The sequence below is a fragment of the Marmota marmota genome, unplaced genomic scaffold (genome assembly GCF_001458135.2).
Source record: "Marmota marmota marmota unplaced genomic scaffold, marMar, whole genome shotgun sequence".
Taxonomy (NCBI): Eukaryota; Metazoa; Chordata; class Mammalia; order Rodentia; family Sciuridae; genus Marmota; species Marmota marmota.
The window spans coordinates 24,452,458-24,479,762 of record NW_026000229.1 but is presented as its reverse complement, the minus strand read 5'-3'; the positions used below and the strand labels follow the sequence as shown (position 1 = coordinate 24,479,762).

The following is a 27,305-nucleotide window of genomic DNA, read 5'->3' as shown; positions in this document are numbered from 1 at the left end:
TTGTGTCTAAGCGCCTCTCACCCAGCCAGGGAGGTAACTCAAATCACGTACGAGAATGGCTTCCCACAGGGTTTGATTCTCAGCACCACATATAAATAAATAAAAATAAGTAAAGGTCTATCAAGAACTAAAAAAAATATTTAAAAAAAATGAGTCAGTTTTGTTTTTAAAATTAGAACTTTATTTGTGGAATCAAGATTTTAAAAATGATTTTACATATTAAAGTATGCAATATAATTTGATACATTAATCTTGATATTTACCATAAGATTTAAAAAAAACCAATGTCAAATAGCTTATAATCAAAACAGATTGTTTAACTTGATATTTGTAAGGAATAACTTCAGCATTATAAATAAAAGTAAAACAAATACCATTTAAACTTGCATTCATAATACAATTTTGTTGGTTAAATTTTTTTGATTAGAGAAAATATAGGATAAAATGATGTGCTTGTAATTTATAGACAAGTCCAATGTCCTTGTTTTATGAAAATGACCTTGTTGGCTCTCTAGCAGAGAATGCATTTGAGACACTTTTCTCTCTGTGATGAAGGGCCATGTTGTATGATAGAGGTTCCTTCTGGACGATCGGCCCACACCTAGGAGATGAAGAGGATGATGGTCTCTGGCTGGGGGGTGGGCAGAAGCAAGTCTGGTCTCATTAATATCATGTTCTATCTGAAGTCATAGTATCATTCAAATGAGAATCAGTCAGATGAATAAAAAGCCTGATGTTTTCTGAAGCTCTAATATATGATATTTCATAGATATTATAAAAACAATATATAATCCTGCTTTAACAAAAATAGCTTTCACATTCAGTTCTACATAATGAGGACACTTCCGAAATGCACTGGCCCATGTTAATATTACTCTGCTGATGTGGAGAAAATGAATTCTGATGTTAAGATCCATATATAGATACACATATATACACATATATAAAAATACGTAGTTAATATCAGATATGTATCAACATCTTTATTTAATACAGGTCATTTTTTTTAGTTGTCAAAGGATATTTATTTTGTTTTCTATTTATATGTGGTGCTAACAATTGAACCCAGTGCCTCACACATGCTAGGCAAGTGCTCTACCACTGAACCACAACCCCAGCCCTGTAAGTAATTTTTAAATGAAGAAATTCTTCTTTTGGAGCATAGTCAGTTGGGACACCTGATTTGACAAAATTTGAGGGCTAGCAACAAAACATCCTCTGATTATAATATGTTACTAAATCACTTTCTAATTTTTTCTCTCTCAGGAGCTTATAACAATCTTGCATGTTAGCAAGGGTGGGTATGAATATTCTCACTTAACAGGTGAAGAAACAGGAGCCCAGAGAGGTTAACTTGCTTCAGTTCACACAGTTGGTAAATGATATAACTAAGACTATAGCTGGTGGTCATGCTTAAATGTTTGCTGACAATGGTGAAGGATGCACTCATCTGTGGATTACTTTCTGTAAACCCAACTAATAATGTGGTGTCTGGAAAGTAGTTTTGCTACTGTCATTAGAAATATCTATCAGGTGCTGATGTGTACTCATGTAATACCCCAACAAACTTATACCAATGGCCAGAAATACTTTTTACAAGTCTCACAGAGCATTTGTATGTATATAAGAATGTTTAAACATATATTTACAATTAATTATTCCTATATCACCAAGATATCACATTGATAAACAGATTTCATTTTTTTATAAGAGCATTTTCTATATAATCATTCGAATAAATGTATGAAACATATAAATATAGTATTGGCACACTTTAATCTTTGCAGGTGCAATAGAACCTAGATGCCTTATTCTGCCCACCTCTGCTTTGGATTTTTACAAACTCATTTACACACTTGTCAGTTCCTTGAGGATGAAGACTGAGCTGATGTCACTGTCACTGACAAGCTTACCCCAGGGTTAGCACAGTGCTGTGCACATGGCAGGCATTTAGTCAGTGCTGAATACATGCACGTGTTCTTTCTGTGCTTCAATTTGGTTAAAGTAGGATTCTATCTGTAGCGTTTTGCTTGAAAGACTTTGGATTTATAATAAAACATCATTTTCATAGTAAACAGTATTTTAGAAAATATAAGAAATGTGATAACAAATTTAGTACAAATTATGCATTTAACTATTCTTTGGTTATTTTTAACAAATTATTTGGTTTTTTTAATATACTAAAACGATACTAAAAATATAAAAATGCAACTGCAGAAATTAGCTTAACCTGTAAACATAATAAACCCTGTAAACATGTATTTACTACATAATTGTGCAAGTATAAAGAGAGACTAGTAAAGGCAAGTATTATACATTTAACTCAGATCTTCAAGGCATATTTAGAAATACTGCTTTGTGGAGCTTTAATGTTGCAGGAAAGGGTTCTTCTAACTACACTAAAAACTTGAAACAAGTGATAACTACACCAAGGAACCAAAAGGCTATACAGGCCAGAGGAAGGCTTAGTACTTTTCACCTATTGCACAGAGGAATTTACTTCACATGTCTTATGAACCACCTTGTTTAGTATACGGATGTCCATTAACAAAAGCCAAATGCTTTTGACGTGAAGAAGTAAATGACTTTTTTTGCAAATGAGTCAAATGACTAAAAAATCAGGTAACACATTTTCCAAGTTTTTTCCGAAAATCTGGGCAGTAAGGTGCATTAGGCAAGTCTAAGATAATAAATAGGTGTAAGTAGCACTAAATATATTGTAGTTTACTCCATATTAAAGTATTTCCCCCAAAATTTCAGTTTTCCTTCTCAAAAAGCATCAAACTTTTCACACATGACACTTATCACAGATATTTCACAGTTATAATTTCAGTAGTTTAAGAAAGAACTGCCTGGCAAATACTGCAAAAGAGGTAAATGTTAAGGATAAAACTCACTATTTCAGGCACACAGGACTTATATCCTGTAGTGTGAACTCCAAAGACAGAATGAGATAACTGTATTAATGCAAAACATTACTTAAAAGTGATTGAAATAACAGTAAAACAGTCATACTATTTCTTCTAGTGTTTTAAATGATTTTCTCCAATATCTGTTGAGAATCTGCTTATAAAACCATGGCAGTAAAAACACCATAGACTGTTATTTGTAATCTAATCAACTCCATCAAAACCCTGAGCGTTTTCAATCGCCATCTGAAGTTTATCCCATAATTCTTCAAATGATTCATAGGGTGGCAAGTCCAAGCGATTAAAGCTGAAAGAACAGAGAGGAACTGGTTAGGAAAGACACAGGCAAAGCAAGTCTCATTGTGGCAAACACAGTGCTACGTGGGATGAGTATGTTCCAACAGCACTACAGACGTCCTCTTATTGGGACAGAAGTCATGCAGGACTGGACTCTAAGCATGGACTCTCCCCATGACTAGTTGGTAGATTCCTCCTATGCCTGCCTACCTCGATTTCCAAATATCTGAGTTCCTGCCATTTCAGTCTTTGAAAGGGAGTGTGTTGGTTCCTGCTGGGATAGCCCACTACCCATGCAATGGTGGCAACATATGGTCAACAGGTGAGATGGGCCTCTCCAGTATTCAACTACCTAGTCTTTGAGACCAGGCCTACCTGGTGAAGAAACACCTGTGTCTGGGTTAGTGTCACTGTCTCCTCCTCCATAGCTGCCACCAACACAGCACAAGATAGGGGTAGGCCAGCTGTAGCTAGAGGAACACTTAGGAAAGCTTTATACTCTCTAAGGATTTGTTCTATGGGGGTTAGGAGCTTAAACAACTGCTTACCAGGTATGAGCTCTTGGCAGCTTTTCAGGGGTACCCCACTGTTCAACTGTAAATGACTGTGGTCCATTTGAGCCTATAAAAAAAGAAGAGTTTCTTTGATTTTACTTACTCTAAGCAGGAATCCCTAGGTATTTCAAAACCCAAGCCTGTCTGTGCTTGATGGCTTCATTGTCAAGCCATGAAATGAGGGTTCCTTGTCTGTCATTTAATTTGTGAGTACCTTGTCCTTCTGCCTCTGGCATGGTGCCCCTGATAATGCTTTTCCTATTTGCTAGCAATGAACACAACTGCATTTCTATGAATGATTTCCTTTATAGCTACACTGATGAGATATTTCTTTTTTTTGAGTCCCACTGAAAATGTCTTTAATTTTTTTTGATTATTTAAATAATGTCATTGTAAAAATTAAGGTAATAGAATAAGATATAATGAAGGATATAAAAATCATATAAAATCCTACCATTAATTCTTGGTAAATATTGTCATGCATTTCTGTGTCATGCATGTGCATATTCATATAGAGAATTTTATGTGTATATGTCCTGTTATACAGTCTACAGTTTTATTCCATTGTGGACATTTCTAGATACCATCTCTTTTTTTCCTTCAGAGTTTTCACTTAGTTTTTCTTTTTCCAATCTTCAAATCCACCAACCACTAAATAATCAGTGTTGACAACCTAATCTATAACTTTCCATACTTTTCTTCATATCTCTAATTGCATCCAAATGTGTATGTATAATTGCCAAAAGTGGCACTAAAAATATTCATTATTCTCTGTATTAAAAGTTTTCTCAAAAGCATAAGTTTTCATACATTGTCCATCACAATTATGTTCACAGTTAGAATTTCAGTCTTTGCCATCATTTTCCATAACATAGGATCATATTATGTACACTCTTGATTGTTTCACCCAAATCATCTAATGTGAAAACTCCAAGTTAGCTGAAAGACACGTAACATATTTTTGACTGGCTGTATTATGTTGTGTTATAATACTACTATTTTAAAGCAACCATTACTTCTTTCTGTAAATACATACACATTTGCATTTATATTTAACAAATGATGGGCTCTGTGTTTGGGATATTTCCCTCAAATTCCAGACCGTTCATGAAATCAGTGGACGGCTGTAGGCCTGGGTTGAATAAAAGAGGGAAGGTGGAGCAGCTAGAGACGGAAAGGGATATTTGTCTGTGCTGCCTAGATTTTCTCTAACTGCCTAGAGAAGATAAAGGCAAGGGAGTGTGGTGAGTCTATTAAAAAGACAAAGGCTAAGAATTACAATTAGGTGAGGAACGATCCAACTGGCTAGTAGCAAAGCTAATAACCACTCTGAGTGGGAACCCTGTGTAGAGAAGCGGCAGCTGCTTGACACGTTAAGCAAACACATATAAATAAGCTTCCGAAGAAGACCAGGTGTGCCAAGAAGACAGAAGGCTGGCAAGACATCAGATAGAAACTGCTTCTATTTGCATGAAAAATTCAGGTTGGCAATTACCTGCACAGTCCCTGACATCTAGCTCCCAAGAAACAGTTCTTTGTTGCTCTAAGGAGGACTCCAAATTTAACTATACCTTTGCTTAAAGGTTTGTTCCTCATATCTTTTTTTCTTTCTTTTTTTTGGTGGTGCTGGGGATTGAACTCAGGGCCCTGTGTGTGGGAGGCAAGCACTCTACCAACTGAGCTATATCCCCAGCCCTATTCCTCATATCTTTATGGAAATTTTTTTTCTTTGAAGTGCTAAAGATTGACCCCAGAGCCTCATACACTTTAGGCCTCACACAGCTCTATTACTGAACCACATCCCCCATCCCTTTTTAAAACTTTATTTTGAGACAGGGTTTCACAAAGTTGCTGAAGCTGGCCTTTAACTTTCATCCTCCTGTCTCAGCCTCATGAGTCACTGGGATTATAAGCATGTGCCACCATGCCTCGCTACATTTCGTACTTTTATAGTTATTTTCAGTTGTTTGCTTAACATATACCAAGTTTAAATCTTTGTAATATCAAAGAAATTTCAAAAAGTATTTTTTTATAAAACAAATACCATGTAATAATGCCTTCCATTTGTATACTTTCTGTAATCCATTGTTTTCTCAAACTTAAATTTTATACACTCCCTTACTAGCTATTTTATATTTTTTTAAAAAAGATAAAACACAGACATCCATAAACTAATAAAAACTCAACATTTTCCCAATGACTTGGGAAAAGTTGTTCAGATCTGTATCAGAAATAGTACTTTTTTATGAAACACTCTGGTGTGTAAATTTACCAGTGACTTGGGAGGTTGAAATGGTAGATAGTATTGAACCCTGTAAATACTGTTTTTTTTCTATGCATATGTGCTTGTGATAAAAAGCTAAATTTATAATTAGGCACAGTATGAGATGAACAACAATAACCAATAACAAAATAGAATAATTATACCAGTATACTATAACAAGAGCCATGTGATCATTGTCTGTTTCAAAATATTCACTGAAAGTTTCAGTCTATGGCTGGCTGAGGACACTGAAATCACAGAAAAAAAACCCCTCAGATCAGAGGCAACCATTGTATTTTCCTTAGTCAGCTTTTCCCCAGGTATATTTTGCAAAAATACTCTTTGTTTATTATTGTACGCTAATTAACATTCAAAGGAACTTGAAATGCTGCACTGAACTATCACTCTAGTGGCAATGCTTGTTCTGTACTGGAAGCATAGTGGGAATAGAATTTAAAGTTCAAGAATGGAAATTGGGCTGGGGTTGTGGCTCAGGTAGAGCACTGCCCTAGCACAGGCGAAGCCCTGGCTTCGATTCTCAACACCACATAAAAATAAACAAATAAACTAAAGATATTGTGTCCAACTACAACTAAAAAATAAATATTAAAAAAAATGGAAACTAACTTGAGCCATTTTTCTGGTTTTTTCCTCCATTTGATTAGCAGGTGTAAATAATGGCCTATTCCAGTGTTTCTAATTCTATTACTTAAAAATCTAAATTCTTTTTTTTTTAAATCAAGCCAAACACATTAGTGTAAATGATAGAAACTTGAAGATTAATGAGTCATAAAGACATTTGGCATCACTCTATTTTTTCCATGATCCATGGAAAATCCTTACCATATAGTTCAGCAAATCCATTCATAGGCACACGGGATGTGCCAGTGACAAACTGAAGTAATCTTATTCTTTTTTCTGAATCCATCATTAAAACAGCCTGAATGAGATAAAAACTTCATTTAGGAAAGAGTACTGGAAAAAAAGTAAAAAAGTTATCCAGAAAAATATGCTATTAGAATTTAGCAAGAGCATTAATAATTACTTATTAAATTTGCATGTTTTCTTCTTTAAATTTGTTTTTATAGTTTATAAGCTCTTGAAATTTTATATATAAGCCTTAATGTTAACTCTTTAGAATGGGATTACGGCCTAATGAAGTATGACAAAAACATCTTTTCAGATGTGACTTATGACTTTGTTTATTTAGTACCAGGGATTGAATTCAGGGGTGTTTCACCACTGAGCTCCATCCCCATCCCTTATTTTGAGACAGGGTTGCTAAGGCTGGCCTCAAATTTATAATCCTCCTGTCTCAGCCTCCTGAGTGGCTTGGATTATAAGTATGCACCACTGTGCCTGGCTGTGACTCATGACTCTTTAAAAATTACATTAATTGATGTTATTGAATGACATACAGCAGGGGTCCCCAAGAACACACTGCAGGCTATAACAGTTCTCTTAAGAGTCCCCACTTCAGTAAAAAAACTATGTCTATTTCAACCTATCATAACCATTTACTACATTCTAAACACATTCCTTACTTATTTCTAAATATTTATGGCAGTTGGGACCACACCCAGAAAATGTATGTACATATATAAAACCAAATGTAATTTTTGATGGGCTACATATTTTTCTGCATTATCTATATGTAATCTACTAGTATACTTAATAAAGAGTTGACATAAATATGATTTAACCTACCACAAAATAATTTGTGAAAACATAAGTTTCAAATTACCTTCCAAAACCACTGTATGACTTGATGATTTACATTGTAGCCATTTTTATACTTTGTATGTTCTTTCCAGTCATTCACATCCACGTCTCCCAATCCACACATAAGAAGCTACATAATAAGAAATGTAATAAGAACTGTAAGCAAGAAAAATACTGAGTACAAAACTTCTGTTTCAATATAAAATAATCTTTCTTACCTCCAGTTCATTTTCATCAAAAATTTTGATGAGATCCTGTGGTATTAGTTCAAAAAATCCCTAGTAGGAAAAAAAATACATATTTTAAAACCTGGTTAGCAGGCTCAGTGGACATTTTTATACTTCAGGTTCTGGGTCTCATTTTCACATAAATTTTTACCACTATATATTTATTCACTGATATCTCAATATTGACAAGAAAATATATGTGCCCATAGTCTGTTCTCTTTCATTATTTTACAGCGACTCTTTTAAAACATTCCTTTACTTCTCAAACTTCTTCCTCCTCCACATTATCATTAAAAAAAATGTTTTCAGTTGTAGATGGACACAATATCTTTATTTTATTTATTTATTTATTTTATGGGGTGCTGAGTATCGACCCAGTGTGCCTCACGCCGTGCCAGGCAAATGTTCTATCACTGAGCCACAAACCCAGGCCCCACATCACCCATTTTATTTTTTTAAAAAATTATTTGTTCTTTTTAGATATACATGACGTCTTCCTTTCTTTACAGCAGATAATTTCTATTTGAGAAAGAAAATAGAGGTAATTATGCAGCATGACATCCATCTGGCCTGCCCACTGCAGAGCACAAGGAGGGAATCACCCCATTCTACAGGCCAGCCTCCGCAGATACTTCATCTGCTACTTTGGGGAGGTCATCTCATGGACTGGGGTTTGAACTCAGTTACACTGGACCACTGAGCCACATCCCCAGCCCTATTTTGTATTTTACTTAAAGACAGAGTCTCTCTGAGTTGCTTAGTGCCCCACTTTTGCTGAGGCTGGCTTTGAACTCATGATCCTCCTGCCTCAGCCTACGAGGCGGCTGGGATCACAGCTGCCACCACACCCAGCACTCACAGCCAGGTTCTTGACAGTACATGCACTGACTGAATCCAGTTGCTCCTCTTCCAACTCTCCCTTCACCCATTGCCATCTGAGATCTAAACTACTGCTTCCCTGGAACTCTTCTGGAAAAAGTCAAAGTCACCTTTGTAGCTATATCTAATAAACACTTCTCATTCCTTATTTGACTTCTCTGCAGGATGATATTGTTAAAAATATCTTTGTTCTTGAAACTTTGCTCTTGACATCTCATGCTGCTCATCTTTGTCAATCTCCTCTGAGGTCACCCTTTTTACCATCTGTTCACAAGCAACACTGAAGATGCTGGTTCCCAGGCCTCCAGGGTGGCCATCTACCTTCACTCTCCTCTTTTTCATTTTCTGTCTTCTCTAGCCCACAGCCTCATGAACGAAACAAATGCAAACGATCCTAAATTCATATTGTCACCCCAGATCATCCCTATCTTTAAATATCCCTTCTTGAATACCACTGAGATGCGGGGACAATGCTCTTCCCACCCAAGGTCTATACCTACATTACTAGGCAGCCCTTTCTCCACTGCTGGGAAGTCTGCTGCTAGGCTTGCCCTCCCTGATTTCACTTGCAGAATGATTTGAATAAAAAGTAAATTGAATCCTGGTGTTTTATTGTTTAACAGCCTTTAACCCTACCTCATCCTTCCTCTCACTTGACTTCAGAGAGAATGCCAAGCTCTATGCTTGACAAACAGGTCTGGTGCTGTCAGCTCACAAGGCTTATTCCTTCCCTCTTGCTTGCTCAAGCCACCTCACTCCATTGCTTGTATTTTCTCTAATGTGCACATAGCCCGGTCCTGCCAGACCCCACCATGCTGCCTGCTCATTCTGCAGAAGGGCATTTCTCTTTATGCTTGGTCAATACCACTAGTCCTTCCTTCACCTCTCCCCACTCTCTTCTGCATTCGTCTCACACTTTAGATCGAATGTTCCTTGATGGTAGGAACCATGTCCTTTTGCCTCACATAGCACCAGACACATAGAGTGCAATATTGAATAAATGAAAAAGTACATGATACATACTTAACAGAAGCTTTTAAGTTAGCTTAAGAAATGAGTGCGCTAGGGGCTGGGGTTGTGGCTCAGTGGTAGAGCACTTGCCTAGCATGTGAGAGGCCTTGGGTTTGATCCTTAGCACCACATAAAAACAAACAAACAAACAAACAAATAAAGATATTCTGTCCAACTACAACTGAAAAATAAATATTTTATTATTATTATTTTTTAATATTTATTTTTTAGTTTTTGGCAGACACAACATCTTTTGTTTGTATGTGGTGCTGAGGATCGAACCCGGGCCGCACGCATGCCAGGCGAGCGCGATACCGCCTGAGCCACACCCCCAGCCCCAAATAAATATTTTTTTAAAAAAGAGTGCTCTACAATAGCCTACGTGTCTGCCAGGTGGGGAAGCTTAAATACCTTATGAATTTATATTACAAATAAAATGTGACCACAAAGAAGGGTAGCAATGACATGTAAAGGTCTCCAGTAAATATTTGATAAGGGAAGAAAGCATGTCATAGAACACTACGTAGGATATAATTGTATTTAGGAAAAAAACAAAAAACACATCACACTTATCCCTAGAGCACTCTAGTTCTTGTGTTCTCCTAAGGTTACTGAAGGCAAGGAGAGTGGCACTGGGGAAGGTGAGGGGCAGTGAGAGGTGTCGAAGGGGACTGTCAATGTTCATTGTTTAGACTTCTCAAATGATTGAATTTTAATGGCAAACATCTATTCATGGAATATGTTGTTAACATATAATTAAGAATGGTTGTTCAAACAAGCATATACTTATTTTATTCAGATGCAATGAGGCCCAATATTTGAAACTCATAGATTTTACTTTGTAATTACAGAAAAGCAAACAAAAGAAAATGAATACCTCTTTAAAAGCAGCCATTTGCTTCTGGATTCGGTTGACAAATCGCCATTGAATTACAAGACTAAAAAGAAAAAAAAATCCAAACCAACAATATTGTTCTTTCTCACATAAACCAAGGAAAAAAGCTTAAGACACATTTATTCCAGTTAGAAACAGAAAATAAAAACTAGTTAAGCCCAAGGCAAATGTTGAATATAAGCAGTTAATACCATATTTTATTTCTCTGAGAAAAAGAACATTGAGATTCTGGCCATAGAGGAATAGAAAGAAAGCAAGAAGTGTTGTCTCAGAAGAAACGTAAAAAATTATCACTAAGAAAATACTAATAAAATACTTACTAAATGTACTCCTTTTTGTTCTTATTGGTGACAACAATTTCTGATCCACCATTTTTCAACTCATGTTGATGTGTCTAAAATTGAACAGGATACCTTGATATGTTATTTTAGTGAAAAAAATAAAAAAGTATAAATATTATAGTTATACCAGAAACCTGGTATTTTAAATTAAATCCATTCAAAAGCTAAAAGCTAAGAAAACTTAAATATTAGTTCTACTAAAATAAATATAGAATGAGTCAAATGTCAAAGAAAACACAATTCTTGCTGAGAGCTAGCTTTTGTTATTGGAAAATAAATGTAAAAATAGAGCACAGAAACGTGTATTAACCCCTAAACTTAAGTTACAACATTATGTTTCAAAAACTATGTTTCACTTTGAGAAAAATCCACAAACCTGTCCAAAAAGTTCTTCATCTATGATAAACCTGAGGTCCAATTCTGTTGGATCATTTTCAAGAATCCATCTTAGTGAGTTGTAATATTCACTGTCCTAGATCAGAAAAATCACATTTTAAAAAATATATAAAGACACCTGAACTTGGAAGAAAAAAGTAGGATAAGAGTCTGAATAATTGGGAGAAAGATGAAAGGGTTGGACATCTTCTCTATATATACATACAATTACTACAAAGTGACAGATCACAGGTTAGCGCAAGAGTAAAAATCTATCAACCAACAGAGTGGTTTAGAAATTTCTCTGTACGTGAAAATAGTGGTGGTATAGATTTTATCATTCAATTAAAGGATTAAAGAAAGCAGTTTTTAGAGAAGTCTTTACTTCCTGGATATCCTGGATATCTCATGTGGCCTATGGGACTGTGTGAAATATTTATGTAGCTATGAGCAGGTGTTTGTACTTGGCCCAAGTTAAAGAGAAATCTCAAATACAGAACTTTAATTAACCCACTCAAATAACTGTACAATCTTAAGATTTATGAAGAATCATACTGCTTTGCACTGATAATGTGTAACAAGGAAGGAATAAAAAACTTAGTATTTAGCAGGAGCTCTTGGAATCCATGTGTGCTCAAGTGAATGGGGCAAAGCAGCAGCAGAGATAACAAGGCTACAGTCAGGGAGTTTTTCTTTGGGTTTCTTTTCTTTATAGAGCCCCCCCCCCCCCGCCCCCTGGCACAAGGCCTGCCTCTGCACTGCCATTTTTAAAGCACATACCATTCATCATAAAAGATCAAAATTCAAATACTGATGTAAAAAATATCTCACTGTTGTATAGTGTAATGTATTTAGGGGGAAGTATACTGATAATTTCTGCAATTTACTTTGCAATGAGTGAAATAACTAAGATGTATTGATGGACACAGTGTATAATAAATATAGAAAATAAGTCAATTTATGGCATACATGCATGTATGCCATAACATTCTTTCAATTTCATTTATTTATCTTAAATATTTGTTTTAGTTGTAGATGGACACAATACCTTTATTTTATTTGTTTATTTTTTTACATGGTGCCAGATATAGAACCTAGTGTCTCATGCATGCTAGGCAAGCGCTCTACCACTGAGCCACAACCCTAGCCCTCAACTTTATTATGTTAGAAAATTTTCTTAATAGAATGAGGAAGGTGTTCATTTGTAGTCTGAAACATTAAAAGCTAATTCTTCAAAATGTTCAGCTGCTTGTTAAATTGTCATCTCTCCACATGAAAAGTGAAAAAGACCTACCACTGATTCCATGTCATGAAGTGTTATTGGTTTGTGTAGCATCATCTTGTAAAATGGGCGGATGAAAAAACCTTGTAAGAAATTAGATATATTTAAAATGATTACCAAGTGAAAGAAAACAGATGATTACATTTAAAAAATTTTTTTTGTAGTTGATACTAACCATCCAACAGTTTGCCATGATAAACTGCCATCCCAGCTACCCGGCCAATAAACTTGAAGTAAGAGAGGTGATCTTCATTACATAATCCAGAGTTTGGATTTATCTGAAGAGTATAATTATCCCTGAAAAGACAACAACATCTAAATGCTCCTCCTGATATTTAAGAGAAAAATTTTAATATGACAAATAATTCTATTGAACTATACTTGACCATTGGACTTCATGGTTTTAAAAAGAGTAATTTCAGTCAAAAGGTAGAAATAGTGCAATTGTCCATTGACAGATGAATGCATAAATAAAATATGGTATAAACAAATAATAAGAAGGGAGAAAATCATGGCGCACACTATACCACGGATGAACGCTGAGGTCATCATGCTAAGTAAAATTAGACACAAAAGGACAAATATTGTAGGATTCCACTGAGATGAGGAACCTAGAGTGGTTGAATTCCTAGGAAAGAAAGGAATGGTGGTTTTCAGGAGTCAGGGAGTCCAGTGTTTAAAGGGCACTGAGTTTCATTTTGGGAAGATGAAAGCTATGGAGACGGATGATAGTGATGGTGGCCCAACAAAGTGAATGTACTTAAGATGCCAGTGAACTGCACTCTTAAAATGACTAAAATGGTAAATTTTATGTTATATATACTTCAACACTGTTTTAAAAAGTCATTTATGAAATATTAGTCATAATCTTTCTTTTCTGGTATTGTAATATACATTCCCTTATATCATGCAACTCTGTTGCATTATTTCCAGAATAGTGATTTTTCCCCCTTCTGTACACAGGCATTTAAAGATGCTTATGCTGGATGCAGTGGCATACATCTATAGTTCCAGTTACTTGGGAGGCTGAGGCAGGAGGATTTAAGGCCACAAATTTAAGGCCAGCCTGGGCAACAGTAATACCTGTCTCAAAAATAAATAAATAAATAAATATAAATAAAGGTACTTACGTAGCAGAATATTCAAACAACCCATAATAAGGGTTAAACATTTCCTTTGAGATCAGGAAGAACCATTCTCTGGCAACTCCTCCATAATCTAAACCCTTTTCACCATCAAACTCAATCCAGAGTCGAGCCTTGAGGAAGTCAGCTCTCTTGACACCCATAATTCTCCGGTAGGAGTCCTCGAGAACAGTTGCACGGCGAAGTTTCATTTCAAATTTGTTTGGAATGTCATTCTGAAAAGCCAGAGAAGAGAGACTTATGGTTTAAAGCAACTCAACACAATGACACATTTCTTTCTTAGGGAAGTCATAACATTCATGGTATTCCACACTGTGCCCAAGTCCCTTTTTCTTTCAGAAATGCAGTCAGGGGAAACATAAGCAGCACGTTGTCTTGATATTCCAATGTGGTATGAAAGGATTCAGGCATCTTCTCCAATTGCTTACTGACAAATACTTCTGATTTTTATATCTAAAGAAGTTATAGATGATGATGATAATGCTCACATAGAGGCATTTCATGAATCTTGGTTTCCATACTAAGTTCCAAGAAGGCCATTCTGTGACCAGTAGTCTAGCCATTGCCCGCTTATTGCCTGCCTGAATATTTAGGGCTTCCCCTAGTTCCATCTCTCTCTTTGCAGTCTGTTTTGTTTCACTTACTAACATATGCTAACATTTGCAGACTATGCCAGGCACTGCTTCCTGCATTTTAACACATCAACTCATTAACACATAACAACACTGTGAAGAAGAAGCTACTATTATTCTTCATTTCATAGATGAAGAAAATGAGGAAAATAGAAGTTAAGAAAGTCTTTGCTCCTGAACTTCTGCTCTTTGTACAACTTTTTTTTTTTTTGTACATCTTATGCTTACATGACAAATATAGTTATGCACTGCTTGGACAGATCTCAGTTTTATAAAAATATATCAGAGTATTATATTTTTGAGTGCTTTGCATGCAACTTTCAAGTGGAAACCATTAGTTAAGATATGCTATCAACATTCTCTCACTTCAAAAGAAAAAAAAAAGAGCATTAGTGCCAAGGAGACAAACATCAGTTTACCCTTAGTAAACTTAGGGAAAATAGAAAGCCCTAAAGAACATATTAACATAAGCAGTTTATATAAGCAATGTAAGCAAAATATAAGTAGTTTCCTTTATTGCTTGTGTAATTTAAATAACAGCAAGATTGGAGAAGAGCAAGTTTAGACTGGCTACTAGGCAGCTGATGTAGCTAAGTCACTCACTTGCTCTGGGACGGGTCCCATCTGGGTGGTACCATCATGGGGCCAGGGATGGGAGGAATAGATAATAAAAACATGGCATAAGATGTGGCTGCTGCCTTAAGGAGTTTGCAATCTGGTATGCAGGTGAGAAACAAGTGTAAATGCTACTAATTCTGGAACTTAAAAGAGCAGAGTAATTGCTTCTAGGTAATGTTCTGTGGAAGCACAGAAGATTGAGCTTTTAATTATAAATGAGGCAATCAAGGAATTTTTGAGAGGAAGTCTTTGTACAGGAGAGGAACAGAGGGAAGAATTGAGGAAAATCAGGAAGGAGGCATCTGATATGTTTCATAGCCAGAGGATGTGGTAGGAGGAAGAGAAGGAAAAGGAAGGGAAGGAAAAACAGAGATTGAAGTAAAAGAAGAAGGTGGAGAAGTAGTCTGGGGCCAGAGGGTAGACAAGTGTGAATACCAGATGAAGAAGAGAGTCTCTGAGCAGAGGAGCCTCCTGGTCAGAAGCTCCTCGGATGCTGATGGGGTTGGGTGTAAAGGGTGGTTTTAAGGGGAGACAAGAGGAACCCTGGTCAACTAAGGCCCCTGAAATACCCCACGTGAGAGAAGACAGAGAGACTTCTGAGGGAGAGATGGTACTGGAAGAAGAGTGGGCCATGGAATTGGTGTGTGAACTAAGCAGTGACCTAGGACATGACCTGATCTCAAATCAGGCCCTATGTTCAAATCCTGACTCTACCATTTGGAGCCTGACTTTGGATAGGTTATGAGCCTTTTCTAAGGCTGAATTTCTTTACCTGTTAAATAGGGAAAATAATATCTACCTCACAGGTTGTTCAAGACTCAATGGCATAATACATTTCAAGTGCTTACATGCTATCTGGTACATGGTGAGCACAATAATTATTAGTCATCTTTATTCCTTCTAATGAGAAGCTGAGAATAAAGAAAGGAAAATGTTAAAGATAGCTCAAGGCTTTTAAACATTGGTTATTAATATTTTAAAAAATTTTTGTCTTATTTTTATTTTTGTTAATCTGAGGATTCAGATTCTCAGTCTTCTCTCTGTGGCCTTGAATCTCCTGGAATGACACTAGGTCACTTAACCTTCCTTTCATATGCTTATCTCTTTCCACATTCTGGGTAATTTCCATACAAAACATCTAATCACCAATATGATATGTCCTGTTGGTCAGGAACATGGACCTGCAGCCAGCCCATGTAGTATGAATCTGGCTTTTCCACTTAATAAATGGGAGACTTGATCACATTGTCTACCTCTACGTGTCTCAGTTTCCTCACCTGTAAAATGTGATAATAGTCCTTTCTTTACAGAATTACTATAGAGATTAAATAAATAATACATGCAACCTGCTAAAAAGAATGCCTAGTATGCTATGAAAGATCAATAAATTATCTTATTTTCATTATGGCTTCTGTGGCCTGTTAACAAAGGCCTTGTCTCTTATCTCTGTGCCTAGATGACATTAACGGGAATCCTAATACGTTGATAAGTGCTCAGAGCGGCAAATGGAGAAACTTGCACTAAGAATAAAAACATTTCCCAGAAAAATACATCAACAAAGACTTAAAATCCCAAGGCCTAGACACAGGAAACAAATTTCCAGAATAGAAGAGTCTAAAAAGTTGCTTATATTTAAGGATTTTATTAAGACATAAAATATTTGTACCAAAAACCTATTGTATTTCATTTCTGCTAAAATTTTGGATGAAAAATCTGTGGTGGCAGACCCACCATCTTGAATCTTTGAAAAAGCAGTCTTCCAAGTTTAGAACCGCAGAAACTGTAACCCAATATAGCCACCTAGTGGTAGTGTTCCTAAACTGCAGGGAAAGGGGGAAATGAGAGAGCTAATTAAATTAGGAAAGCTTTAAAAATGATCAACAGCAGAAATGAGTGGATGGGCTGACAATGAGTCTAGTACTAAACATACTGAATTTGTGGAGATGGAATAAAGTGTAAAGAACATATTTGATAAACATAAGGAGACAAACACCAAGAGCACTGTTCCATTTAGTTGTATTTTTAAATGATACAGAGATATCATTGGAAGACAACAAAGCAGTCAAGGAATCCAAAGTTCTCCAACACAAAGATATGACAAGAATATGATTTCCTGACCTACTCTTACTCAGATTCTACAAAGACCAAGCCTCCAAAACTGCACTAGGAAGGACCAGGTTTAAGGAAATTTCTGATTCTATTTTTCTGTATTATAAATATCTTGAAAAATAGACATTAAATAATTACGGGTCTCTAATGATTTACAACAGTTAACTCAAAGAATAAACAAGTTTTCTCTGTGAGAAACTATGTGTTCAAAGTTGTTTCAAATATTGAACAAACTATTACTTTCAAAAATGCATTTCCCATTATTTTCAGTCTACATAATGATCATTCCCAAGTACTTATTATAAATATCACTAACCTGCTTCTTCAACTTTCTTCGGAAGAACTCATACTTTCTTTTGTAATCCCTGGAGTAGGGCACTGCCTTTAGTTGAAATTTTTGGAAAAATAAAAAAGGTTTAGGTTGTTTTCATTCTGGAACAATTTTATAAGTTTCCCCTCTGAGTATTATGAACATAAGTTAAAGGCATTAAAAAAAGAATATCTGGAAATGAAGGTTTCATTTGAAGAAAAGAAATATAAAACTTAAAAAATTTTTAATTTCTCTGTTTAAGATAAAATTGTATTTAGCAATTCCTATGGCTGCAATTTTCATCAGGCAATATTCTTGAAATGTAACATGCCAGAAACAAAAAATTTCTTCCAAGTAGAGAAATATTAGAAACAAAAATTTCCATTTCTAAAAAGATTTTCAAAATGATTTCTCCATTGAAGGAACAATTTGAAAAATGTACTTTTCCCTTGAACTCCCAGCCTTTTTAATCCATTATTTTAAAAGATTATACACTGAGATATTAATAGTAACCTAAAAAAGTACAATATTTTCATTTTACTTATTTTTGTGAATCAAAAAACAAAATCTGAATAAAAAGTGAGAAAATGGAAAAAGTAGCTACACATAAGACAGGATAATGATTTGTCTATCATTAATCCAACTTGACAGAGATATAATTGTATTATAGTAATATTTTTCATTTATTTATTTATTTTTGTGGTAGTGGGAATTCCACCCAGAGGCACTCTACCACTAAGCTGCATCCCAGTCCCTTCTTATTTTGAGGCAGGGTCTCACTAAGTTGCCCCAGACTGGCCTTGATCGTCCAATCCTCCTGCCTCAGCCTCCTGAGTAGTTGGGATTCTAGCATGCACCACACCTGGCATATTATGGTAGTATTCATGCTTAAATATAAGTCTTTATATAGTGGGTATTTACAATGACTTTCATTAAAAAGTTCAAGATAGCCAGCATTGATAGGGTGCTGCTGTTCCTGACACACTCTTGGCTCTTCTCTGATTTGTTGAGGGCTGACTGTCAACACTCTTTTTCAGACAAGGACAAGTACCAGCCTGAGCCCACTGCCCAAGCTTTCTGTCTAGCTCACGAGTCTCACAAGGTTGATGTACAGGGGAAGGATACAGACTTTACACTATTTTTTTCAAATAACTGACACTGGAGTAGGGGCAGGAAGCAGAGCAGAGGATGAAAGATGTGCTCTTGTCTCAGTCCCCGTAGAGCTATGCCCTTGATCATTCACCCTTGCAAACAGAGGTGAGAGGATAACCCTATCAGAGCCCACTAGTACAACAGACTTACTGGTCCAGTTATTGCTACATTCTGCAACCGAGGATCTTCCCATTGTGTTCTTTTTATATCTGAAAGACAGGGGAAAAAGATGATTTCTCGTGTACAAAGCTCAATGTTAACAAAATATAATATAATTAAATTACATGGCACATACTATGATTTATGTAGAAGATTCTTCCATCTGTGTGAGTTCTCTCTTCCCATCCTGGCTATAATTAAAAACATATTTCAATTATTTTAGATGTATGGATAAAAAATAGCACTATATATATATAAAATTAATTTAATTTGCACATTTCATTCTTATAGTTATTAAAGAACTACTATATTAAAAAATACAAAATATATGAGATAGTATCAAGGAGACTGGCAGTAGTTCTATATACTTACAGGTAAAGGCCCTAGATCACTGGAAGAGTCAAGTGATGTCTTTCCTCTCAGATGAGCTGGAATTTTCAATCTTGGATCTTCCTTTTTTGGTTGAGTCATTAAATAAATAAAACAACATACACACAAATTTTAAAATAATAAAAGTTAATATGTTACAATGTTTTCTAATGTCAAAAGATATTTAAAATATTATTTTTTAAAAGTCCATTTATATTTTATATTCTTAATCTGTGACAATAATTTCTCCTTCTAAGATCTACCATTCTTAGGCTACACTCTTAAAAGAAATGAGATCAGTTCTCAGAGAGGGTTCTAGACTGATCATCTCTTTCATACAGCTTTTCTTTACAAAATAAAAATGGTAAAATATTGGGACATTAAATTGTATCATAATATTTCCATGCCTCTGAACATGCCTTCTGGAAACCATCTGTTCAAGAACTGATTTACTAATATTTTTGAAAGATCGGAAGCATAAAAACATTATTCAAGTCAGGGCTGGGGTTGTAGCTCAGTGATAGAGTGCTTGCCTCACACGAGGCACAGGGTTTGATCCTCAGCACTGAATAAAAAAATAAAAAATAAATAAAGGTATTGTGCCCATCTACAATTAAAAATATTTAAAAAAAATTATTAAAGTCAATTTAGGCAGGCAGGGTACATGCCTGTAATTTCAGTGACTTGGGAGGCTGAGGCAGGAGGATCACAAGTTTAAGGTCAGCCTTGGCAACTAAGCAAGATTTCTCACTGGGGATGTGGTTCAGTGGTAAAGTGCCATTGGGTTTGATCTCTAGTACCCAAAACAAAACAAAACAAAACAAAACAAAAACAAAAACAAAAAACTTGATTCAGATTATCAAAGAGTTCAACTTATTTGAATTAATTCATGTATTTATTGAAGCTATGCTGGTCTTTTTAAAAGTTAATTAAAATTTATTCATCTATTGTTAATTTTGGTAATTTTTCTATTGGTGGTAAACTAATCACCAAACAACTTTGTAATTTATCTTAAAATTAAAAATATTTGTTCTACATAGCTCATGAAGGTCTTTTTTGGTATTAAATGAGATATGGATTCAAAAGTGCTTTGGAACTATAATGTACCATATAAAATCAAAAGTTTATTATTAAATAACTTCCTAAGCATTTATGGTTAGTGAGCTGAAAAGGAAACAGGAAATAAGTGTGAGTATCTCTATGAAAATCTAAGACAATATTAAAAAGAGGTATAGAACATGTTGAATAGAAATAATATTATTAAGAATTCAACATAGCCAGGTGCTGTGGCACACCTCTGTAATCCCATCGATTTGGGACGCTGAGGCAGGAGGATTACAAGTTCAAGGCCAGACCCAGTCTCAAAATAAAAAATAAAAAAGACTTAGAATGGAGCTAAGTAGTAGAGCACTCCTGAGTTTAATCCCCAGTACCAAAAAAAAAAAAAAAAAAAGAATTCAATATATTTTTCAATGAATACTAGGAAAGGCAGGTTAACTAATACACATTTAAAGATTAGAAAGAAGAGATTTGTATTGTTGTAAATTTAAACTTAAGAGTATTAAAATTACCCAAGTGGTGGTTTTGGTGTTGTGGTCAATAAAGAAAGGCCTCCCATTTGGTGCATGCCGGACTTCCCAGCCTTTAGGGAGGAAACCCTGCTCAATTTCAGACGGCTGAGTCGTTTGTTGTGCTGAATCACTCAAGGAGAGCTGTGCTTGAGGGCCTGCAGAAGGACTCTGGCTTGATGGCAGCTGACTGGTCTCCATTGTGGCCTAGCACATGAATGAAGGCATACTGTAAACTTTCATCAAGAAACCACAAATAGCTTACCTGCAGATAGAATGGTTGAGAAGGCAGCTTACTTGCAAATACCCACACTTGTAAATAGGCTCCAAACCTCTGAGACTCATTTTCAAATGTAGTTATGGCACTTTATTAATTTAAGCCCAACATTTTAATAATATTTTCCCCAATTTTTCAAATAAAGTGTTTTGTCAAACTTTATTTTTAGATGATTTATAATTTTTTCAGTTAATTCTCAAGTGGTAAGATGGTAGTTAACAGTCAGTCTGTTTTTGGGTGCATGTGACTGAGAAAATCTACATCCACAGGCCTGGGCATGGCGCTTAGCTCTGCAGGAAGCTACACAGCCTGCTGCTTTGATCCCCCAACACTCAGAGTGGGGAGGACTCTGTACATAGAAATGGGTTCAAATGTTGGACAGACAAAAAAAAAAGACAAATATGCACTATAGAAATAACAATTGAAATGCAATAGATTCACACGATAGTCAATAGTTAAAAGAAATATACCAGATCTATTTATAATAATGTGGTAGAGCTTTAAAATAATGTTGGGCAAAAGATTTAGACTTACACAGCATAGCATGCATTCAAAATTTGAAATACATTAACATAAACAATATTTTACATTGTTTAGCTCTTTATGTATACATAAAATAGGATAGAAGAATATACAACCAACTAAGCATGGTAATTCCCTCTGGAGAATGGGATCAACAGTTTGGCTAAAAGAAGTTTAGCTTTATCTGTAAATATAAATATAAATAAAAATAAATAAATAAATAAATATATATATATTGTCTTTTTGTACCAAGGATTGAACCCAGGGGCACTTAACCACTGAGCCACATTCCTAGCCCTTTTTTATATTTTACTTAGAGACAGGGTCTTGCTGAGTTGCTTAAGGCCTCACTAAGTTGCTGAGGCTACCTTTGAATTCATGGTCTTCCTGTCTCAGCCTCCTGAGATGCTGGGATTACGGACATAATCCACAGCTAGCAGCCTGTATGTTTAAAAACAAAACCTGATGAATGTGGAAACTTGTTAATTAATGGTGGTAAATTCTGTGTGTTAAGAATAAAGTATACATTATATCATTATCTGCATTTTAAGAAATTTCTCAATAAGAGTGTTAAGATAAAGTATTTTACTAAACACTTATAAGTATTACAAAAAGAATCGCCTCTTGCCAATGATGAATTTTCACCATAAAACATTTCTTTAACAGATTCCAATCACCAAGATTATCTTCCAGCAAAGTAATAATCTTAACCATTCAAGTTACAAAACCATCCAACGGACCAGATCATTTATTTTGTCCTCTTAGTCCCATTTGGACTTGCTTTGCATAATAACAAGTGGTAATTCATGAATATTAGAGAACCACAGGAAATGGTAGATACTTAGCATCAGTGTCAGAAAATAAACAAGATGCTAGAAGTGCTCAGTATGCACTACAGAATGACGTAATCACTTACATAAAATGTGATGGTTCAAGTCCTGTAAGAAAATAAAGTGAACAGATGGGCTGCAGAGTACCTGTGCAGAGGGCTTCGTCCAGGTGGTGGTTCTGGAATTATGATCCACATAATACGATCTTCCTCTTTCATCCTGCTTTTCCTCCCAACCTGGTGGTAATCCAGATGAAGTAGGCAAGAGCTGAAGTGCAGAACAACAAATGGGAGGATAAATGCTAACAAGAAAGACCCCTTTAAATAGGCTACATCTCTCCTCTCTGCTAGCTCTCTAAAATGAACTATGCTAAACTAAAACCATTTGTTCCAATAGAAAATGGGCAAATAATACATTCTTAATTTAGTAAGATAAACATTATTTTATTTATTTTGTTATTCTGATTTCTTATATATGACAGTGGAATGCATTACAATTCTTATTACACGTATATATACAGCACAATTTTTCATATCTCTGGTTGTATATAAAGTATGTTGACACCAATTTGTGTCTTCATACATGCACTTTGGATAATGACGTCCATCACATTCCACTAACCCCATGTCCCCTCCCTTCCCCTCCCATCTTTTTGCCCTATCTAGAGTTCATCTATTCCTCCCATGCTCCCTCTCCCTACCCCACTATGAAACAGCTTGATGCTGGTTGCTTTAATAAATCATGATAATAGCCATCACTTATCAGGTGGTTAGTATGTGCCAAATACTGTTAAAACACTTTATGAACTAGATTTCTTTTTAAAGCATGTTTGTTGTGATATAACTTATATAAGGTACAACTTGCCCTATTTAAGTTTTATAGTTATATGAATTTTGATAACACAAATATAAAAAATGACAAAATATAAATATGGATATATAATACTACAGTGAAGATACAGAATGTGTTACCTTGATCTGCTTTACTTCTTTCTTTTTTTAAAAAATAGAGAAATTAATTTTAATATGTTTTCATTTAACCCAATGGATTACCAACATAATTTGCAAAGAAAATAATTGTTAGTAAGATAGTTCATGTTCATTTTCTTTGTCCTAGTAATTCTTTGGAATCTAATGTCTATGTAACACACAGCACACCTCAATTTAGACTAGAAACATTTCAAATACTCAGTAGCCTCATGTAACCAATGGCTGCCATATTGGCTCCTTTCTTCACCTTTCACCTTTTGGTGAGATATATGCTGTAGGCTGCATGGTAAGTCCCCTGGTTATGTGATTTCTTGTTTAAGATAAACCTATTTTAAATCATATTTTAAAGTATACAAAATAGGGGCTGGGGATGTGGCTCAAGTGGTAGCGTGCTCGCCTGGCAAGCGTGCGGCCCGGGTTCGATCCTCAGCACCAAATACAAACAAAGATATTGTGTCCGCCGAAAACTAAAAAATAAATATTAAAAATTCTCTCTCTCTCTTTAAAAAAATAAATAAAGTATACAAAATAAAGTATACAGAATTTCATTGGGGGGAACTCCCAAATAGACAATAATGATGAGAGTAGGAAAACTCTAATAAAACTTATCAACACTAAAAACCACATACTAAGTGCTTTAATGTAGACCATGACATTTAGCCCACATACAAACCCCTCTCACGGGTGCTGGGGATCTAACTCAAGGCCTTGCACTGCTAGGTAAATGCTCTATCACTGAGCCACACCCAACCCTGAGAAACAAGTCTTAATGAGATAATGGTTAAAATTGGCCCATTTTGCTGATGAGTAACCTGAAGTAATTTGCTAAGACACATTGCTTATAAGAAATGGAGCTGGGATTTGAACCCAGGTATTTCAACTACAGAAATCACACTTTGGTGCTGAGTGAAAAGTTATCCTTCTTGTTTCTCCAAAGGCTGGGAGAGGCTATTTATTATAGTTTGTTACAAATGAATAAAGAGGAGTCAGGTTATTTCTAGGTTTACTTTAAATAGTCCTAGGTCTGGCCTTCCCTTTGTCATTTTGAAACCAGGTTGACTCTTTGAGGCCTGGGTTGGCTCCTGAAAGCACCTTAGAATGTACATGTCATCCCCACCAGTCTTCACTAGATAACGCGGTTTCCTAGACACACAGGAGCTCTAAGTAGTCTCTGACAGTAATAAAGAACTGTTAGACTACAACAACTGGTGAGAAGATAAATGAAGTAGGTCTATCTACACAATGAAGTAACAATGAACTATTGTGACATGCAATCAGATTTGAAAAATATCATGTCAAGTGAAAGATGTCAAACACCCAAGACTACATAATAAAACTACATATTGTATGATTCCCTTTATATGAAATTTCTAGAAAAGGCAAAATTGTAGCAACAGAGAGATGAAGAGTGGTGGTTCAGGGCTGGGAGTACGCCCAAGAATGGAGGCAGCTTCATGGAGTGAGGGAAGGGTTTTAAAACTTGAGCATGGTAAAGTTTGCATGATGGTATGAATTTATAAGACCTCATTTAATTACTTAGAAGTGGGTGGATTTGATGGCATGTAAATTATACCTTAAGAAGGGCTGGAGATATAACTCAGTTGGTAGAGCATTTGGCCCTGAGTTTGATGCCCAGCACCGTTCCCCCCCACCAAAAAAAAAAAAAAAAAAGTTGTAATAGGTCTTTTGATACATAAATCACTTCAAGATTCCCTTGCTCATCTGATGTACTTATTTTTTGGATGAATACCTGTCAATGAGAAATTCAATATTTTTACTGTATGGAGGACAAGGTGCATGGGAGAAATACCATGGAAGAGCAGGCTCTGGTCTAGTGGAGAAGGCAGACAGGTGACCACAGAGAGTGAAGCTGGTGAGGGGAATCTCTTGGGGGCATCCACCCCTTTTATGGTCAATGTTGAGCATGTTAGTGTCCACCCTTCCTCAGCCCAGGATCTGTGGCCCTCTCCTCATGCAGGATCATCTTTTAGATGAACCACTCTTGAGTGGTTGAGAATTTGGGGGCCTCTGCACAAGAGCAAAAACCCTACTTTTCAGCTGGGCGCAGTGGTGCACACCTGTAATCCCAGCAGCTCAGCAGGCTGATATTGGAGGATCGAGAGTTCAAAGCCAGCGTCAGCAATGGTGAGGCACTAAACAATTCAGCAAGTCCCTGACTCTAAATAAAATACAAAATAGGGCTGGGGATGTGGCTTAGTGGTTGAATGCCCTTGCATTCAATCCCTGGTACCCCTCTAACAAAAAAAGCCCACTTTTCAAAATTAATATATTGGTTGCCACCTAAAATTACAAATGGTTGGTGGGAAAAAGTGAGAAGGCCATTCCAAGGGGAGAAATGAAATGAGCACAGTTAGGAGAGGGGGAGAACCAGGACTTGGAGATAACCTGTTTGGAAAGAAAGCACAGACAGCAGTGAAGGCTGAAGGAGTGTTTGTAGGTAGACAAGGAGAAGGGAGGCTGGGGAGGCTGAAGAGGCTGGGAGCCCCCATGTTTAAAAAACAAATGGCAGGCTGGGGATGTGGCTCAAGCGGTAGAGTGCTCGCCTGGCATGCGCAGGACGCTGGATTTGATCCTCAGCACCACATAAAAATAAAATAAAGATGTTGTGTCCACCGAAAACTAAAAAATAAATATTAAAAAAAAATAAAAAATAAAAAACAAGTGGCAGGGGAGGGTAGGGGCTGGAGTTGTGGCTCAGTGGGAGAGTACTTGCCTAGCATGTGTGAGGCACTGGGTTTGATTTTCAGCTCCACATATAAATGAATAAAATAAAGGTCCATCATCAACAACAACAACAAACAAACAAAAACCAAGTCGAGGGGGTATACAAGGGAGAGAAACTCAGTATGAGACTTGGGTCAGGAAGAGTATGGCGACAGGGAGACCAAAAGGGAATTCATAGTTCAGGCATGAAGTTCTTAAGGTCCAAATTACAGTAGAGGCAGGGCTGGGAGTACCTCTGAGGAGGCAGAAGGCCTCCACAGAATGCTGGACTGAGGCTTCAGGGAAGAGAGGGACCAAGGACTGTCAAACTCCAATCTGACCACTGAGCCTAATGACACCAGTGGATTGCTGACTTGATGCTTCATGTGCACTGGGCAGAAATAGTTGCTAGATGTCGTGAGTCTACAAAGCTGGATGTCGTGTGCCATGTGCAGAGCAGAGGTAACTGGACATCGTGTGTACATGCAGCAGACCTCCTATCACCAGCACAGGACTCCAACTGACAAGCCATCTCCCAACAGCAGTCACCAGCATGGGGACTCTGCTATGTAAATATGGGAGAGACAGTTCTTGGGTTGTCTTTAAAGGTCCTACCTTGTATCCCCTCTCCCAAACCTCATTCCCTAGAGCCCATGCTGTACGGGTTCCCTGCTACAGAATCAAACATTCAGGCTCAGTGTTCCAATAAAAAAAAGGTGCTGAGTTTTATATTTTTATTGATGATTGAGGAAAGCAGATAAAACTCACCACAGGAAGTGTAGGCTGTTCCTCAAAAGTATAGGCTTGTAAGCTGCCTCTTCTGCTGGAATGATTCTTGTTAAAACAAACAAACAAAGAGAATAATAATACCTTTAGATTTGTCTTTAATGGCAGATAAAATAGGGAGGGTGAGCAGGACCAGGCAGAGAAAAGAACGCTGGTAACAATGTGGCTGTTGAGATGAGGGTGAAGGTCTATGTCTCCTATTCCCATCTCCCTCTTCTCCCCCAGGGCTGGATACCCTCCTTGGTACCTGCTCTTGAATGTCTGACCCCTTCAGCATGTCCACAACTGGACTTGGATTTTTCCCCTCTGTGTCCACTCCAACCTGTTCCTTCTCTCATATTCCTCATTTCAGTTGCAGTC

The 27,305-nt window shown here is 36.3% G+C and overlaps 1 protein-coding gene across 7 annotated transcripts in view; it reads right to left on the bottom strand.

Annotated features, from left to right (window-relative positions):
• Positions 1-1,677: 1,677 nt before the first annotated feature.
• Positions 1,678-27,305, bottom strand: part of Nedd4 (NEDD4 E3 ubiquitin protein ligase) — a 125,104-nt gene continuing 99,476 nt past the window's right edge. For all 7 annotated transcript variants that reach the window (XM_015480628.2, XM_048793438.1, XM_048793437.1 and 4 more), the window contains 18 exons: positions 26,928-26,993; positions 22,594-22,713; positions 20,821-21,024; positions 19,253-19,333; positions 19,017-19,071; positions 18,872-18,930; positions 17,576-17,641; positions 13,886-14,115; positions 12,931-13,052; positions 12,768-12,838; positions 11,475-11,570; positions 11,078-11,151; positions 10,740-10,800; positions 7,964-8,023; positions 7,768-7,875; positions 6,867-6,963; positions 3,755-3,827; positions 1,678-3,216 (listed from right to left, as the gene is read on the bottom strand). In XM_015480628.2, the coding sequence (XP_015336114.1) occupies positions 3,114-3,216; positions 3,755-3,827; positions 6,867-6,963; positions 7,768-7,875; positions 7,964-8,023; positions 10,740-10,800; positions 11,078-11,151; positions 11,475-11,570; positions 12,768-12,838; positions 12,931-13,052; positions 13,886-14,115; positions 17,576-17,641; positions 18,872-18,930; positions 19,017-19,071; positions 19,253-19,333; positions 20,821-21,024; positions 22,594-22,713; positions 26,928-26,993 (1,746 nt within the window). In that variant the 3' untranslated portion in view covers positions 1,678-3,113. The remainder of the gene's footprint in view (positions 3,217-3,754; positions 3,828-6,866; positions 6,964-7,767; positions 7,876-7,963; positions 8,024-10,739; positions 10,801-11,077; positions 11,152-11,474; positions 11,571-12,767; positions 12,839-12,930; positions 13,053-13,885; positions 14,116-17,575; positions 17,642-18,871; positions 18,931-19,016; positions 19,072-19,252; positions 19,334-20,820; positions 21,025-22,593; positions 22,714-26,927; positions 26,994-27,305) is intronic.